The 19,556-nt window shown below is 39.8% G+C and overlaps 1 protein-coding gene across 9 annotated transcripts in view; it reads right to left on the bottom strand.

The window, feature by feature from the left end:
* CCDC30 (coiled-coil domain containing 30) overlaps window positions 1-19,556 on the bottom strand; it is a 128,613-nt gene that overhangs the window by 45,287 nt on the left and 63,770 nt on the right. For 6 of the 9 annotated variants that reach the window (XR_015254643.1, XM_086716658.1, XM_086716657.1 and 3 more), the window contains 3 exons: window positions 14,040-14,283; window positions 9,061-9,240; window positions 136-345 (listed from right to left, as the gene is read on the bottom strand). Coding sequence is in view for 8 of the 9 variants with exons in the window: in XM_086716658.1 (XP_086572784.1) it covers window positions 136-345; window positions 9,061-9,240; window positions 14,040-14,283 (634 nt within the window). In the remaining variant the exon portion in view is untranslated. Of the gene's footprint in view, window positions 1-135; window positions 346-9,060; window positions 9,241-11,954; window positions 11,973-14,039; window positions 14,284-19,556 lie in introns of those variants that run through there. The other 3 variants (XM_086716661.1, XM_086716663.1, XM_086716664.1) reach the window with 2 other exon arrangements.

Below are 19,556 nucleotides of genomic sequence, written 5' to 3'. Positions count from 1 at the left end.
AAAGCATGGAAGAGCACAGAAAAACCCTGGAATTCTATGAAGTGTGCATCATATCTACTTCCTAAATCCTTAGGGAAACAGGATTTTAGTACTGGTATCCAGTGTATGGTACTTACTAAGCATGAGGATAATTACCTTTTCCTCTGCATCAGCGACTTTTGATTTCTCTTGAGCCAGCTTTTCCTTCAGGTTGTCCTGTGATTTAATGCTCTGATCCTGTTTAAGTACCTCCAGCTCCAGTTCCCTGATTTTCTGCTGACCGTGCTTCCATTCTGCCGTGAGTGAAGAGCACATCTTTGTACCATCTAATAACTTCTGCTGGGCCTGCTTTAGTTCAATTTTGATCTAGAGGAGGGGAATAAACAAGAGTGATAGAAATAAGCGTGGAAAGAACATGAACATGAGCCAGAATAAGCACTTTTCCAAGCAGTGCAGTCCCCTAAGAGCTGACAAATAACCAATGTCACATGGATGATTAACTCCCCGGAACTGTCTTGTGTCAGTAAGGTTTGCCAGATGGCCGCTGGACAGAGGAATTTTCCTAATGTTTCTACACACGCATGGTCTAAACATTTTCCATCCTTTTTTAAAAATCTACTGCAAGCTGGCTTTCATTCCCACTCCTCCATGAAACTATTTATGCTGGGGCACTACTGATGTCCCCACTGCCAAAATGAATCCAGTGGACAACTGACCTCTTAGGTAGCATTCACTCCCTCTGTCTCAGAAAATTATCATGGAGTCTGTGATACCAAACTCTCCTGGTTTGCTTGCATCTCTTTGCAGTTCCTTCCCGGTCTCTTGTGTAGACTCTTCTAATGCTGCCCAGCTTCTAAATATCACTGGACTCTCCCAGGCTTTGAGAGTTGATCATTCCTTCCCTAGTTCGCTGTCACAATTTGAAATACCATCTTTGTGCCTGGAACTGCCAAAATAAAACTCCCTGATTCTGTCCATATCAAAAATGATTTTTCTCTCTCAGTCTTCCCGATTTCAATAAATGATGCCTCCATCCAAGGTTTTGTTCAGGCCAGCAGTCTCAAAGTAATCCTGAGTCTTCCTTTCCCATCCTGAGCCCCTTCGGCACTTGCTGTCCTGCTCCCTCCACAACACGTCTTGCATCGGCCCATCAGTGTCTACCACCCTCGTCTCCAACATCATGGTCTCCAGCCTTGGTTGTTGCAATAATGACATGGTTCTGCCACTTCCATGTTTACGCCCTTCTAATCTGTTCTCTACAATGCAGCCAAAGTGTTCTTTTAAATTTTTTTTTAACGTTTATTTATTTTTGAGACAGAGAGAGGGAGAGGGAGGATCAGAGAGAGAGGGAGACACAGAATCTGAAACAGGCTCCAGGCTCTGAGCAGTCAGCACAGAGCCCGACGCGGGGCTCGAACTCACGGACCGCGAGATCATGACCCCAGCCGAAGTCAGACGCTTAACCGACTGAGCCACCCAGGCGCCCTCAAAGTGTTCTTTTAAAAACATAGATTGAACTATTCACTCCACTGCTTAAATCTTTCAGGCTTCCTGAAACTCTGGAAACAAATCCCAGCAGCTTGCCTGGCCTTCTATGGTCTGGTCTTTGCCAACCTCTTTTAAATCACAGGTTATTTAGCATCATGAAAATGAAAAGGGCCATCTCTATTTTTAAAAGTTGATGACTAACTTTAATAAAAATTTTGAAAATTTAAATGAAAAAAATTTCTATAAAAATAAAATATACCAAATTTCTATAAAAATAAAATATACCAAAATAAAATATACACATATACCAAATAAAACATACTTTGGTATATGTGTGACTTCTTATAACCATTAAGAAACTGAATCAGTAATTGAAAATCTTCCCAAAATAAAACTCTAGAATCAGAAGGATTCAGAAATGAGGTCTTATAATTATTAAAGAAGAAATAGTTGTAATTTACTCCTTTTTTTTTTCTTTACGGTTTATTTATTTTTGAGAGAGAGAGCATGCACAAGTTGGGGAGGAGAGAGAAAGAGAGGGAGAGAGAATCCCAAGCAGGCTCTGCTCTGTCAGCACAGAGCCCAACATGGGACTCGATCTGACAACCGTGAAATCACGATCTGAACCAAAATCATGACCTGAACTGAAATCAAGAGTCAGATGCTCAACCAGCTGAGCCACCCAGGTGCCTCAGGCGCCCCAACTGTAATTCACTCTTACAAACTCTTCCAGAGAACACAAAATGAAGGTATGTTACCTGTCTCATGTTAAGGGGCTAGGGTAACCTTTATGCTAAAGTTTGATGTGAATGTTATAAGGAAGAAAAATGACAAGCTAGTCTCATTTGCGAACTAAGATGCAAAAATTCCAAAGAAATACTAACAAGCTAACACCAGCAATGTAGAAAAAGGATAATAATTTAGGATGAAGATGGGTTTATCCTAGGAATGCAGAGTTGAGTTAGCATTAGAACATCAGTCAATATAATTCACTGTATTAACAGATATAAAAATCTTATCTTCTCAAAAAATGATGCAGAAAAGAATTTGATGAAATTCAACATGTACTCATCCAAAAACATTGAATGAACACTATAAAAGAATTTTATTTAAAAAAATTTTTTAATGCTTATTTATTTTTGAGAGAGAGAGAGAGACAGAGAGAGACAGAGAGACAGAGTGAGAGCCAGGGAGGGGCAGAGAGAGAGGGAGACACAGAATCTGAAGCAGGCTCCAGGCTCTAAGCTGGCAGCACAGAGCCCGACATGGGGCTCGAACTCACGAACCGTGAGATCATGACTTGAGCAGAAGTTAGATGCTTAGCCAACTAAGCCACCCAGGTGCCCCAAGAATTTTCTTAATGTGATTAAAAAATGTCTATTAAAAAAATCCTACAAGGCATATTAACTGATATTTTAGAACTTTTTCTTTGAGACTGGGAATGAGAAAATGGTACCCACTATCATCGGTTCTATTTGTTACTGTACTAGCCACTGCTTAGGCAAGAAAAAAAGAATGAAAGGTATAACATGTGGAAGGAAAGAAAGAAAATTGTATTTATTCCTAGATGATATGATTGCTTGTGTATACAATACAAAATAATATAAGCATCAATTGTAAGAAGTAATTTAAAAGTATGGCAAGGTTTTTATTCAAAAAAATTCACTGCATTTTTATGTATTAGCAATAGTTAGAAAATGAAACTTTAAAAAGTTACCATTTACAATAGTATGGAAAATATCAGCACCTAGGAATGTGTCTAACATAAAAGATGTATAAGGTCTCCACAAAGAAAATTAGGATATTGGGAAAAATTAAAGAAGACCTAAATATAATACACACATATTTCATGGAGGATTCAATATTGTAAAGATTTAAACTCTGCCCAAATTTATCTACAGATTTAGTGTATAAATTCAGTGTATAAATCCCCAAAGGTTATGTGTTAGTATATGTATGTTGTGTGTGAGTACATGTGGGTTTGTGCGTGTAACTTGACAAACTGATGACAAAATTTATATAAAATTTCAAATGGCCAAGAATATCCAGGCATCCTAGAACAAGAACAACAAAATGAAAAGCTGTGCTCTATCAAATATTGAGGTCTGCATAATGCTAAATTAAGATAGCATGCTATCGGCACAAGAATAGACAGAACAATGGAACAAAAGAGAGAGCTCAGAAACAGACCACACACATTTCTTATGTCCTAGTGGACAGTACAGTAATGTAGGAGAATATCTTTATGACTTTGAGGCTGACAAAGATTTCTTAAGTCAGAACCTGAAATCACCAATTATAAAGGTAAACATTGATTAGGTTAAAATGAAAAACTTTGATTCATCAAAACTTCTATTTAGAGAGTGAAAATGTAAGTCACAGAGTAGAAGGTGTTGGTGATACAAACCTGATCAAGGCTTCATATACAAAGAATTCCTACAAATGAGTGGGAAAATTAAAAGGACAGAAGTCCCAAAGAAAAGTAAACAAAATCTTAAACAGGGAGTTCACAAAATAGGAACTCAGATGTCAAATACATTTAGAGAGAGCTGTTCATCTTCATTTGTAAACAGGGAAATGCGCATTAAAATGCTAGGAGCTACCACTATACATGTATCCGAGATTAGCAAAAAATTTAAAGTCTGACAGTACCAAGAGTTGGTGAGGACGCAGAGCAACAGGAACCTTCCTACCTGCTGGTGGGAGTATAAACCTTTAGACAGGAGTTGAAGTAACACATACGCTGAGATGCAATAATTCCACTCCCACTCCCTTCCTAGAGAAATACGTCCTGTGGACATCAGGATACATGTACATGAATGTTCATAGCAGCAGTTTTTTTGTTTGTTTGTTTTTAAAAATTTTTTAACGTTTATTTTTGAGACAGAGAGAGACAGAGCGTGAACAGGGGAGGGGCAGAGAGAGAGGGAGACACAGAATCCGAAACAGGCTCCAGGCTCTGAGCAGTCAGCACAGAGCCTGACGCGGGGCTCAAACTCACGGACCGTGAGATCATGACCTGAGCCGAAGTCGGACGCTTAACCGACCGAGCCACCCAGGCGCCCCAGCAGCAGTTTTTTAAAAAGTAGACGTGTTAACTCAGATCATTTTGTACATCTCACTGTTCAGGAAAGAGTCTTACATTCAATAAACGAACATACCTGAAATAAATGTGCTCTTATGCTCTCTGTTTTAAAGCAAAGATCCTTGCATAAAGGCTACTCAAGCATCCAGAGTGCTAAGCTTATGATACCTGCTTTTGCATTAATTTCTGAAGACCAGATATGCCATCTCCAAAAATGTTAACAGGCATGTAAAAAGGTCAAAATAATTTATTAAACAGAGTAGAAATGAATGCGTGTAGAAATGAAGAAATTAAACCCTACAAGTAATATGCCTTGGTATCATTGGTGGGTCAATGTAGATCAAGAGGAAAAAACTACTGTAATAAGCTAGCCTCTTTGGTATTATCAAAAAGAAATTCTAGAGTAGACTTTAATAAGCCTCCTATTCTCTCAGTAAAAATCCTCCTTTATCTCCCTCCACTATTCTAAACCAGTTCAACTACTCTCTCCCCCCCTTTTTTTTTAAATTTTTAAAAAAATTTTCTCATTTTATTTTGGAGGATTCGTACAGTTTTTGAAACTTCATTGACAGGAACAAATCTATTAAATCTCGATTTCTTCTCGAAGGGCACTCTAACCTATTAGTTAGCCTGGAACTTTCATTTTTCATGAACAGTGTAGCCACGGATAAAGACATAGGATTTCACTTATATGGGAAATCTGGAACAAACCAAACCAAACAGAAACTGATTCATAAATACAAAAAACAAACCGGTTACTACCACGAGGGAGGAAGGTGGGGCAGATGGGCAAAAGAGGTGAAGGGGATTATGAGGTTACAAAAAAAGAAAAATGTAGCCATGAAAAACTCAGTAAGACACAGATCTAATGACTAGAAGAAGAAACAAAGAAATAGGGGAAAAGAAAAAAATCAAGTGTTGGAATATTTGGTGCACTGGATTAGGTCAGGGTTTTGAAACCTAAACTTCTTACTGTAAATAGAAAAGGCACAAGTCCTTTCATACAAGACCACCTCTTCCACAGGCCAAGAAAGCTAAAGGCCTCCGGGACCTGTGATCATCAGTCATATGGCTAATATGCAGCATTTTGATCATGCTGGTACTGATGGAATGAGACAACAGTGGAGCAAACACTATTATGGCCAATGATATGTGCATGTAGGAGGGCATTTTTAGCTTCAGGCTGGGATGTTCAAACACCAGTAAGAGGATCCAGTTCAGTGTCTCAGTGCTGGTGATGTCAGAACAATTCTCTGCCTGAAGCTCTGAAAGCCTACAGCATTCTTCTTAATAGCCCAGGCTGGAAACATACAAGATGCCCATAAACCATAGAAAGAATAGGTAATGGCAATTTCTTATGGTGGAATACTATACTGCAAAGAAAATGGACGAACAATAGCTATACAGCACAACATGGGTGAATGTTCCAAACAAGTAGGTCATAAAAAGATAGAAGGTGCATACACTGATTGATTGTATTTGTAAAATATTCAAGAATCAGCAAAACTATTTTGTTTGAGATTCACAGTTGGTGAAACTATAAAGTAAAGCAAAAGAGTTATTAATCAAGATTAGTGGTTACTGCTAAAATGGGAAGGCGACAGGATTATAGATGGGAAAGAGGCAGGCAGGGGCTGCTGGTGTGCAGGCAATGCGCTATTTCTTATCCTGAGTGGTGGTTATATGGGTACTTGCTTTATAACAATTTGTTAAACTATATACTTATGTACTTTCTGAGTGTTATATTTCATAATAAAATGGTTTAAAAGTAATAAATTAATACTCTAGTTTCTTTCTTATTTGAGAGAGAGTGTGTGTGCGTGGGGGAGGGACAGAGAGAGAGAGAGAGAGAGAGAGAGAGAAATATCTTAAGCAGGCTCCATGCTCAGTGCAGAGCCCAACTTGGGGCTTGATCCCATGACACTGGGATCATGACATGAGCCAAAATCAAGAGTTGGGCACTCAACCATCCAAGCCATCCAAGCATCCCATTCTCTGGTTTCTTAATCAGTCTTCTAAGTATGCCTAACATTAGCCAGAGCCCCAGAGTTTGATCATCTCTGAGTGGATTTTAAAGAGTGAGTTCTAAGTTTGCAAAGCTGAGGTTCCAAAATGAGGAAAGGTATAATACAGAAAGATTCCTTCATAGGAAAAAGAGAAACAGACCTGAATTTAAATTCTGACTCCATGATTTGTTAGCTTTGCAATACTGAATAGTTTCTCATCTATAAAATGCTGACCCTTTAGGGCTGTAGGGAGGTTTATAAGAGATAAAACAGACAAACTGTCAATAAAAGGTAATTGGCTGTTATATATGACTTTGCTTAGGTGCCTGGCCTAAGGGATCAGCCAAAACACTGATGTCTCATTACTGGAATGGCCAATATTTTATCCCACCATGAAGGGATTTAAAACAGAACAAAAGATGGCTTCACTTTTTACCAATTTATCATTTACCTATCCCTGAAGGACTCATTTATTAATTCAACAAAAATTTCTAGGGTGTCAACCACAGATAAGGCATTACAATCTGTGCTGTCCGATCATCACACCTTAAGAAAGATGTAGTATTGCTTGAATATTTTCAGAGTTAGATAGTTAAGAGGATCTCAGAAATGTGTTATAAGGAAATGTGATAAAGATTTGGAATTTAATTTAAAACTACAAAGGCTTGAGAGAATGTGACCAATATTAAAAAAATCATGAGGAGTGAGGGTAAGAAAGAGGTTTATTCAAATAATCCTGGAACACTAGGACTCCCTAGAAAGGCTTCCCTTAGGTATTGAGGAGGGCACCTTTTGGGATGAGCGCTGGGTGTTGTATGGAAACCAATTTGACAATAAACTTCATATATTGAAAAAAAAAAAAAAAGAAAAGAAACGCTTCCCTTAAAGTTTGACATAAATGACTGCTTGTTTTCATCTATATCTCCTCTACTAGATTGTGAGTTACTAAAAAGTAGGGACGTTTCTTGATTAATTTATTAAAATTTTATCTTATTTTTTATTTTTATTGAGAGAGAGAGAGAGAGAGAGAGAGAGAGAGAGGGCCTGTGAGCAGGGGAGAGGCGGGGAGGGAGAATCTTAAGCAGGCTCCATGCTCCGTGCAGAGCCCGACACGGGGCTAGATACCACAACCCTGGGATCATCACCTGAGCTGAAATCAAGAGTCAGAGGCTCAACTGATTGAGCCACCCAGGTGCCCCTTAATTCATTTTTATGTCACTATTGGAATAAGTTACCCTGTTCCTGCCTCACCAGATGTGACAAATTTTCCTATAAAAGGTCAAGAGCACAAATATTTTAGCCTTTGTGGGCCACATGGTCTCTGTCAGAACTAGTCAAATCTGCTTTTGTAGTACAAAAGCAGCCATCCATAATATGTAAATAAACAGGTATGGCTGTGTGCCAATAAAGTTTTATTTACAAAAACAAAAGGTAGGCAGGATTTGACTCTGGATGGGTCCCTACTAACCAGGGGATAAGAATTGTATTGGTTTTACCTACAATTAAACCTTCGGTATCAACAAGATTGCCTGCCCAGGATATGACTGATGCTTAGCACATATTTGTTGAATGTTGAATTCCAGAACTTTAGATGGGGACTTATAGAAACTAGGTCCCTGATATATGCTTACAGAATTGAACCTCAATTAAAAGGAAGCACTACTTTACATGATGGTTCAGTTTGAATATTTATGTGATTCACAAAATTTAGATGACTCTGTGGATGACAGTTCTCCATAGATTATTTTATTTATTTTACTTGTTTATTTTTTTAGAGAGAGAGGGCACAAGTGAGAAAGGGGCAGAGAGAGGGAGAGAGAGAGAGAGAGAGAGAGAGAGAGAGAGAAAGCAGAGCCCACTCGAAATGGGACTCGTGTTTTACCCGAGGTGTGGCTCGTGCTCATCTGATCTGGGACTTGAACTCACAAACCATGAGATCATGACCTGAGTGGAAGTCAGATGCTTAATGACTGAGCCACCTAGGCATCCACGATAGGTTATTTTAAAACAGGCATGTTTAGGGGATGTCCTCCTAACTTTTTGATAGTCTTGAGTCAGGAAGAACAAGTTTGCCCTCCTAGGAATTGTACCTCGGTGCAGTTGATATTTGATTCAACCAATAATAATGGATACATCTCTTAGGGAATAAATAAGACTGCAGCTAGAACTAGGTCAAGACCACTAGTGTTTGGGGTCAGGTGGTTCAAATCGATTAAGTGTTAAAAGTTGTAGCTAATGATTTCAAAAGATTGTATAACTTAAAGTGTTTCACATTGACAGGTTGACTGACAGTATACACACAGCTTCAGCAGCAGAGAAACAACTGAACTGTGTACCTACTTGGTAGGGCAGAGTCAGAGGGAGTTATCAGAGAGCTCACATTGTCCACACATCTGTGGATCCTATCATGAACTATGCAGCTGAGGAGTTCTAATTCATTTATCCACAGGGGTGATTAAGCAATTGAGACCCTCCAATCAAGGACACACCCACCAGAGTTACCTTAATGCTTTCTTCCTGAAGTAAGCTATTATGCTGCTTTAAGTCCAAATTCTTTCCTCGCTCATACCGGAGCTCTTTTTCGGCTGAGCTGCACAGAATCTGGAGCCGGTGTAAATTCTGGCGAAGCTGTTGTATATCCTCTTGCTGCTGGTATTTCTGTTTTTCTCCAGATGATAGATACTAAAACAAACAGTTTAAAAGAGAAACATGGACAATTTGAAAGAATATTGGTAAAACGTGGGTTCCAGCTATCAGAAGCAGAAATGTCAGGACCTGATTATTCATAGGTAAATATTTTTGGAGTTGGCTCACCTATAGCAAATTACTCTTTTTATACTTATGTTTAGTTGGTACATGTTCGTATGATTTAACTCTTGTTATTTTAGAATGAACATATCAAAGAAATTATTTAGGCAAAGCAGTTAAGCATAGACAACTAACTTTCTTATTTTTCACATCAATGAAGGGAAACAGAAGCATGGACCATTTTAGGGTAAAATATTTCAATGGAAAGTTCAAAGAGTCAATATGTGAAGAAGGAAAGTGTGAATGTGTATGTAGTATGTGTGCATGTGTGCGGTGTCTGTTGGCAAAAAGAAAGAACATTTAGCAGGAGATCTTAAATTTTCAGCCTTCCTCATCACTTTCCCTGTTACTACCAGATGATTCTTCTTCAGTTACTATTCGACAACCATACACCCTCCTGTCAGGTCTCCAGTGCAATAAAACCACCTTGACCAAAGGAGGAGTCATTTGGATTCTCTAAAAGGTAGGCTCACATCGGTGTGCTGTGTAGATAAAGAATTCAACTGTATCCAGTTAACAGATAAGATATAGAGTTTCCTGAGTCCTGGTCCAGTGTACTTCCTGTCCATGACTTCCCAGAAAGCCCATGTCATTAGTCTCTCTTGCTTACAACAGAACTGCAACACAGAATTGCCCAAGTCCTATAAGCCCTTCAATTCTCATCTTGGTATATTCAAAAAGGTAGTCTAAATCCAATTTGCTTGTCCCAGAGTTGCAAGTGTCTAAGATACCTAGAAAAAAATTCTTTAATGGAATTATAATGTAGTTATTAAGAACCCTATCTTTGGAACTAGATGCATCTGGGTTTCAGTCCTGAATCTGTCTTGGAGGAGATCCTTAGTCTTTATGCTTTTCATTTTCCTCATCTTAAAATGGGGATAATAATGATAACTGCTGGATGGAGTGAAGGGTAAGTAAGATAATGCATGCAAGAACTCAGCATGACGTAGTACACAAGAAGCACTCAGTGACACCGCCCATTACCCACTACCCATTACTGTGGATGCTACCCAATTATATTTTAACTGCCTTCTGCTCCACCTGAAACAAGAGTTCTCCTGAAGCCTGGAAAGCCTTGATCACAAGTCCAGCTTCTTATTTAACTATCAGACAACAGCAGCTTTTAATAATCAATTAGTAATCGGCGGCCCATATGGCCGCTTAACATGCCCAAGATATACAAGAGAAGCACCCCCTTTACACCCATGTACAGAAGTTTTTAGCCTGTTTTGAAGATGAGAAAAGCCAGGACAATAGTTTTTCTTGCCTACATTTTCTAGTCAAGTCACTTTGCCAGAGTAGAAATGCAAATTATTTTTCATGAAAGGCAACCATTAAAGAAGCTACCAAACAGTCAAGTGACCAACATACAGGGTCCTTATTTTTTCCCCACATGTAAATTGCTTCCTGGTAGAAAGTTATTACAGAGGTGGTTAGACTCAGCCAGGCTACTAGGAACCATGCAAAGGAAAGTACACAAGCATCCTTTCTTGATCAATCAACAGATTTATTAAGGCAATTATCCTCTCTGAGTCTCAGCTGACTCATCTGCAAATTAAGGGCATAAGACCAGATGACGCGTAATGTCTCTTCTTAAGGAATTCATAATTCCTTAAGAATTAAAATAAATAAAAATGGAACCAGTACTAATTATCTTAATTTTATAGGCTTAAAATCTAGCTTTTAATATTTTAAAATATTGTCTTCACAAAAGAAAAATCTAATATGAACCAAATCTATATACTGGTCCCAATGACAAGATCATTCCTTTTGTGGAAACAATTAAAGCTTACGAACCTTAAATATTCTCATCCAGTGAATGTGGATGGAACGGGCTATCCAACCTGTGAATGTGTCACTCAACAAACAAAGTCCACTTGTTCTGACTCTCTACTCAGCAAACATCCTTCAGATTTTGATTTTTCTTCACTCTCTACAGGTAAATGTGCTGTTTATTTAAACAAGTTCAAGTGATAATTATGATTAATCATTACAGAATAATAACTAACAGCCATTCTGATTTTACCCAATAGTCTCAAAAGTTTGGTTTGAGTTTATCCCCAAGATACAGATCCATTCTAGGGGGACTAATACATCAAGCCTACAAGCCTACATCAAACCCTGAATGAATTCACCCAGATAATCTATAACAGACACCCTGAGAGGCCTTTTGGGAGACAGTTTGTCAGCCTTCCTCAGGAAATTAGCTCTACATGAGAAGTGTATGCTTTCTTTGAACTTCTCAGCAGGGGGAAACAAATCAAATAGCAGCTAAAAGGTCAAGCTCTAGAGTAGACAGACCCAGGTTCCATCACAATGTGTTATTCTGGGAAAATTATTTAACCTCTCTAAAGGCTCAGTTTCCTCATCTATAAAGTGGCAACAATAATATCCTGTCTTGTTGTGTTGCTTAATATACACAAGGTATTTAGTGTAGTGCCTGGAACATAGTAAATATTCAATAATGCTATGTAAAACCATGAAACTAGATTTTAAACCTATAACATTCAGATAATTAATGGTGATTCCGGTTGGTTTCATGAATGTGGGGAAAGTAATAATCTAGAATTCAGCTATTACAATTGTACCTGGAACACTGTTGAACAGCAGTTAAGCCACCAAAGGCAACTGACAGCCACAAATGATGTCACAAATACATATGAACAATAGAGCTCATGTACTTACTCATAAAAGAGGCTCTCACCATTCTTTTTCTATGTATTTACTATCAATAAGCATTCTTTAAAGTCTGATATCTAGTCTCAAGCTACAGTTGCTTAAAAAAATTTTTTTTAACATTTATTCATTTTTTGAGAGACAGACGTACAAGCAGGGAAAGGAGAGAGAGCGAGGGAGACACAGAATCCAAAGCAGGCTCCAGGCTCTGAGCTGTCAGCACGGGGCCTGACGCAGGGCTTGAACTCACGAACAGTGAGTTCATGACCTAAGCCGAAGTTGGACGCTCAACAGACTGAGCCACCCAGGCACCCCTAGCTATCGTTGCTTAAATGTGTATGTTATGAGATTAAGAAGATGCAGCACACATGAACAATCAGCTAGGCACTAGACACTGTAATCCGACAACAGGGTGAAGACCACAACCCTCACATACACAAGAACTAAAAAGTACAACAATTTATAGCCACCAGTAGATCCAAGCACCCTCTACACAGAAAAAGGTTCTGAAATTATCACTGCACAGCACACTGCAGAAACACTAAAGTCTGTCCAAAATCCTTGCCTCCTTAAAGAAGTAAATGAAATAGTGTGTGTTATACTGTTTTGGGAAATGTAAAGTTCAAAACACGAATACGTTATTTTTTCCCATGAAGCCCACATCTAGTTTGTTTCCTGCTGTATGGGCCCTAACACGGGGCCTGACCCATCACAGATGCTCAATTAACAACAGCTGGATAAACGAGTAAGAGCAACTTACTCTTCTTTCAATAATTCAAAGTCATTATTGTGGAATAAAATTACTGAACTCTGCAAGAATTCAGTGAAACCCTAAGAAGCTGTGTGGCATAAAGGGCTGTTTGTCCTTTCACAAAGTGGCTATTTGCCCAGATTTCCCATATAATTCATATATATTTAATAGTTGTCACATCCCCCCTAGTATTGAGAAATGATTCTTCAAATAATGAGAAAGTATAAATAAAATTAATAAATTAACTAGGGTGTTGCTTCTCATACTCTTCAACTCATTACTCTGTAAGTGCATTGATCATTTTAAGCTCATAAACAAAAGATTTTATAATCTTTGTGACCACAGTGCTCAGCCTCTTTCCAAGTTGCCTACACTGGCTTACTTCCCAATAAACAGACTGCCTGGGGGCTTGAAAATGAACTTCTTTTTGAACATTTGATGTCCTAGATCCCTCTGGTCTTCTGAACAAACCCAGAGACTCCCTTCTTTTTCAAATGTATCTGAATCTCCTTTCAGGTATCTATTTTCTTTCTCTACTGTGACTTGCCTAGTTTTCAGACTGTATTATCTGAATCTCTTTTCAAACGTTTTTTTGACTTCCTTTACTATTACTCTGCCTCTCCCCCCCCAACCCCCGCCCAAATATACACTTGAATCCAGTTTTAAATGCCTATGGTCAGTCTTTTGAAGTTAGTTTACTTATGTGTACAAAGGCTTCCCTCTGTGGATCTCAGAATAATTCCTAGAAAGGTATATGTAGGGATATCTTAATTTGTATAAGAGAGAACCTGCAAAATTGAGCTGTAAGAGCTGAAGTGTGGTTGGTCGTCACTCTCTTGATCTCTGCAGCAGGTAGATCTCTAGTAAATAGCAAAAGCCAAACTTAATTCCAAGTCTGTGATCTCTTCCCCACCCAAACAAAGTATTTTGTACATCTAAGCTAGGTGCAATGAACAGGAAATGTGGCACAAATCCTGCCCTTCCCTGTCTTACCTCCCCAGGGCAGACATTGACAACCAATCAGCATTCTTTTCTGCGGAGCCTAACCGAGCCTAAGAGCCCTTTATAACAAAGTGCATCAATGACCGAGCTTAGTTCAGATTTTGGTTGCTATTTGATTACCATTCAGGCCATGGTTATGAGCGTGCTTAGCAAAACACACTGATGTTGATGTAAAAATTATGCCTATATCCACAGCTGACCGGAGGAAATGGACCCAGTCAGAGCATGTGTTTACAGCACCTACCTGGGTACCACAGTCATCTGAACTATCCCCAGAGCTCTGAGATGGAAGGAAGCTCCGATTTACACAATTCAGCTCTTCTCTAAGCCTCACAGTTTCCTCAGGCTTCAAGGTCAACTGTTGTTCTCCGCCTTTCATATCTTGGTTCTGTTGTGAGTCCTCCTCCTCCTGCCTCTCTTTTGGCAAAGTGCCCTCCTCTACTGACTCCTCAGGAATTTCCTTCTGCTTACTTTCTCCTAGTTCAGGACTTGGTGCAAATATACCAAAAAAAACTGTCAAAATGTTCATTACAGTAGCAGAATATGGAGGAAAAAAAAATAAAAACCCTAACAGTGCTACAAGCCAATTTTCCAACTTGAATTCTTTTTTTTTGTTAATTTTTAATGTTTGTTTTTGAGAGATAGAAAGAGAGAGAGAGAGAGAGAGAGGGAGGGGAGAGAGAGAGAGAGAGAGAGAGAGAGAGAGAGAGAGAGAGAGAGAATGATCAGGGGAAGGGCAGAGAGAGAAGGAGAAACAGAATCTGAAAAAGGCTCCAGGCTTTGAGCTGTCAGCACGGAGACCCATGCAGGGCTCAAACCCACAAACTGTGAGATCATGACCCGAGCCTAAGTTGGATGCTTAACCAATTGAGCCACCCAGGCACCCCTCCAACTTGAATTCTACAGCAGAACGGTTATCTTACTCTCATAAATAAACTTTAAATACAGATGAGTCCTTTTTTTTTTTTTTTAACTCACATTCAGGGAGATGACCCATCAAAGACTTTTGTCTATACCAAAACAACCAGTTAAATGAATTTTTCACTTTTCTTTTTTTTTTTTTTTTTTTTTTTAAATTTTTTTTTTTTTCAACATTTATTTATTTTTCGGACAGAGAGAGACAGAGCATGAACGGGAGAGGGGCAGAGAGAGAGGGAGACACAGAATCGGAAACAGGCTCCAGGCTCTGAGCCATCAGCCCAGAGCCCAACGCGGGGCTCGAACTCACGGACCGCGAGATCGTGACCTGGCTGAAGTCGGACGCTCAACCGACTGCGCCACCCAGGCGCCCCAATTTTTCACTTTTCAACTTTAAGTATGACATTGGGCAGACACAGCTTATAAAGATTTTTAAAAATTTTTATAATTTTTTTTTTTAATTTTTTTTTTTCAACGTTTATTTATTTTTGGGACAGAGAGAGACACAGCATGAACGGGGGAGGGGCAGAGAGAGAGGGAGACACAGAATCGGAAACAGGCTCCAGGCTCTGAGCCATCAGCCCAGAGCCCGACGCGGGGCTCGAACCCACGGACCGCAAGATCGTGACCTGGCTGAAGTCGGACGCTTAACCGACTGCGCCACCCAGGCGCCCCTATAATTTGTTTTTAAAAAAATGTTTATTTTATTTATTTTTGAGAGAGAGAGAGAGAGAGTGAAAACAGGGGAGGGGCAGAGAGAGAGGAAGACAGAGAATCTGAAGCAGGCTCTGTGCTGACAGCAGAGAGCCCCACGTGGGGCTCAAACTCACAAACCGTGAGATATGACCTGAGCCGAAGTTGGTTGCTTAACCAACTGAGCCATCCAGGCACCCCTAAAAGATTTTTTTTAAAATTACTCAGTAAGCACCAGGCATTTTGGCAGGCACTAGGACATATCCCTGCCCTAAAGGGCTTACAATTTAGTGAGTAAAAAAAGATAAGTAAATAAGGGAGTAGATTAAACTAGTAGTAAGCCATCTGAGTCCTGATGGATGAGTAGGCACAAACTAGGAAAACATAAAGGGACAGGTGTGTGCATACTTGCGTGTATGTAGGTGTGTTGGGAGAAGGTGTTGGTATAGATGAGAACAGAGAGGAAAAAAAGGGTGCTCGAGGATGTCTTTTTTTTTTTTAATTTTTTTAAATTTTTTTTTCAACGTTTATTTATTTTTGGGACAGAGAGAGACAGAGCATGAACGGGGGAGGAGCAGAGAGAGAGGGAGACACAGAATCGGAAACAGGCTCCAGGCTCTGAGCCATCAGCCCAGAGCCTGATGCGGGGCTCGAACTCACGGACCGCGAGATCGTGACCTGGCTGAAGTCGGACGCTAAACCGACTGCGCCACCCAGGCGCCCCGCTCGAGGATGTCTTAAAAAATAAAATGGGTAAAGGCCCAGAGACAAAAGAGAGAACGTCCTTTAGGAAGATCATTTGGATGTCACGTGGCAGGGAAACCAGAGATTACTGTAGGGATCCATGTGATAAACCACAGGGACTAGAACAGGGTGGTGGGGATGGAAACAAGTGGTGGATTCTAGAGATATTTAGAACACAATATTGATAAAAATTTGTTATGAACTGGCTGTGGCAGGGGAGAGAGAAAAAGGAATAAAGGATGACACCTGGATTTCTGCCTGGAGCAGAGAGGCCAGTGGATGGTAGACCAAGAAGGGGGAATGGGGATTTAAATTGGAAAGATGGGGGCGCCTGGGTGGCTCAGTCGGTTAAGTGTCCATCTTTGGCTCAGGTCACGATCTCACAGCTCATGAATTTGAGCCCCGTTTTGGGCTCTGTGCTGACAGCTCAGAGCCTGGAGCCTGCTTTGGATTCTGTGTCCCCCTCTCTCTCTTCTCCTCCCCTGATCCCTCTCTGTCTCTGTCTCTGTCTCTCAAAAATAAGCAAGCATTAAAAAAAATTGGAAAAATGCCTCTGATGAAGATACAGATACAGAAGAATGTGAGAAACCTTGGGATGGGATAACATGAGCCAAGGAGAAGGCAGGAAGTGAGAGGAGGAGGACCATTCTAGATAGGAACCTAAAGACTGGGAAGGAACAAGCAGGGGAATGAGAGTCTGGAGAGGAAGCTGAGAAGCCAGGGAGGGAGGAGGGAAACCAAGAGACTGTGAGACACAGAAGCTGAGGGGAGAGAATGCACCTTCAGTGGTTAGATAGAGTGGATGAAAAGTAGTATGAACACAAGCATGCTGATTTTATTTTTGCTCCTTCATTTTAAATTTGTTTCAGCTATCTTGGAGCCTAGCATAGCATGCTTCACAAATCATAGTTGGTGCTCAAATTCTTCAAGAAGGCAATTTGGCAGTACAGATCAAGAGCCATAAAAATGTTCAGACCCTTTGACTGAATAATTGAATACCAATGAATTTACTGCAGTAGAATAATTCATGAGAAGAAAAGAGCTGAATGTATAATAACACTCATAAGCATGCTATTTAAAACAGTGATTAAATGGAGACACAGAAATGGCTGAGAGAATTAAAGATAAATCAACTTGAAAGTGGTATAAAGACTATTCGTCAACATGAAAAATACGTTAATTAAAGTAAAATGGTAGGACAATAAACTATATGTGTATGTATATGTGTATAAACATATATGATACCATGGGAAATGTACATACAGAAGAAACTGGAAAGGAACAGGGGAAAAATTATGTCAGGGAGTCTTTATTTTTCCCTTTTAAAATTCCTTTAGTACTGTATTAAAAAAAGAATTAAATATTTTATTTTGAACTCAGCAGTTTTTTAAAGATAATATATTCAAACAAGGGGTGCCTCGGTGGCTCAGTCAGTTAAATGTCTGACTCTTGGTTTCAGTTCAGGTCATGATCTCATGAGTTTCAGGCTCACATAGGGCTCTGCACTGACAGTGTGGAGCCTGCTTGGGATTCTCTCTCTCCCTCTCTCTCTGCCCCTCCCCTGTCCACTCTCTCTGTCTCTCTTGAAATAAACTTAAAAAAAAAAAGATGTATTCAAACTATACAAAACAATATGAAATAAAGACTAAAATCCTTTAAAAATAAATTTCTGATAAAATAACAATGATGTTTTCCATCCTCCATAAACTCTTTTCCTTTTCCTACTTCCAGTGGAAGCCAGATACACTTGAAGACTGGGAAAATGCAAACATACACCTTGTAATTAAAAAAAATTTTTTTTAATGTTTTTCTTTATTTTTGAGACAGAGAGAGACAGAGCATGAGCAGGGGAAGGGCAGAGAGGGAGGGAGACACAGAATCCAAAGCAGGCTCCAGGTTCTGAGCTGTCAGCACAGAGCCTGATGCAGGGTTTGAACTCATGGACTGTGAGATCATGGCCTGAGCTGAAGTTGGACGCTTAACTGACTGAGCCACTCAGGCTCCCCGTACCTCATAATTTTTAAAATGGAAAAACTAACTCTGTTTCCAGGAAAACAGTAAACATAGTTTTCCCTATTTCTCCCACCAAGTACAACTAAAAACATGGGGATTATATGTAAGACAGACATAAGAAGCCTCTGACAGGTAGAGAGAAGGCAGACTAGGTAGGGTACTCAGGACCTGAGGAATGACATGACTGCGAGCTTCCTGCATTTTTTTACCTCAAATATCTTAGACTTGCAGGTGGAGAAGCCGGCAACCCAGACAGCACCAACAAACACAGAGGACCAGGAAATGGACAGCAAAACAAGTAAGAAAACTTGTGGACAAGATCTGCTTTACTCCAAACGCCACAGAAAAAAATTGTGGCCCCACCCTCACCCATGTCAGCAAAGGTCAGGTTGGGAGTCTATACTCCCACCTTCACCAGGCTATCATGAGGCACCCCAACTCCCTGTTGGGGTGGTGTCACAGGTCAACAGGGAGCAGAGACTTTCATCCCTGCCAAGCAGTAAAAGACACGGGGAGACTTTCACCCCGACCTGGCAGTGAGGAGGCACCTTTCTCCCTTTCCACTGGGGTGGTGTCAGAGAAGGCCTAGTGGAGAGTAAGGACTTTCACCCCTGTCCAGCATAACAAGATCATCCCTACCCACTTCCCTGTGGGGTCTTGGAGACGCAGTGGTAGCAGTAACAAGGCATTCCCCCCACTCACAGCCAGAGCAGTCTAAGCAGAGGCCTGGTGGGGAGTAAGAACTCCCATCCTCACCAACTGTAATGAGCACCCTCCCCTTTCCTTGGGTATCCATGGAGGTTGACGGGGAACATGGACTTTTACCCTGCCTGGGGTGGTAATGAGACAGCATTCTCCTACTCCTCCTGCTAGAGGGGTATCGGAAGAAGCCAGCTAAACTGAAGGTTTAATTAAGACCTAGAGTCTTATAATACCCAAAATATTCAGATTTTAATCTAAAATTACTCCTTATTCCAAAATGCAGGGAAATGAGAAAAGGCAAAAATAGATGAAAAAACCAACTTGTCAGAATTATCTGACAAAGATTTTCAATCAGCTCTTATAAAAATGCTTTGATAAACTTATGAATATACTTGAAATGCATGAAAAAATGCAAAGTCTCAGAAAAGAACTACAAAGTCTTGGCACAGAAAGAGAAGATATAAGGAAGAATCAAATGGAAATTTTGGAAATGAAGAATACAATAATCAAAATAAAAACTCAAATGCAAAATGGACCTAAATGCAAAATTACAAATAAAATGAAAGGGTCTTCAAGATTTAAAAGCAGCATTCTGAGACTTAACATCAAAAATATGATCCATCAAAGGAAAAATGGATATGTCATCGAAATGAAAAACTTTCACGTTGAGAAAATCCTGGTAAGAGGGTGA

Source organism: Puma concolor, chromosome C1 (genome assembly GCF_028749965.1).
Source record: "Puma concolor isolate L17-30 chromosome C1, mPumCon1.1.hap2, whole genome shotgun sequence".
NCBI classification, from domain to species: Eukaryota; Metazoa; Chordata; class Mammalia; order Carnivora; family Felidae; genus Puma; species Puma concolor.
This window is presented reverse-complemented; position numbering and strand designations above follow the sequence as displayed.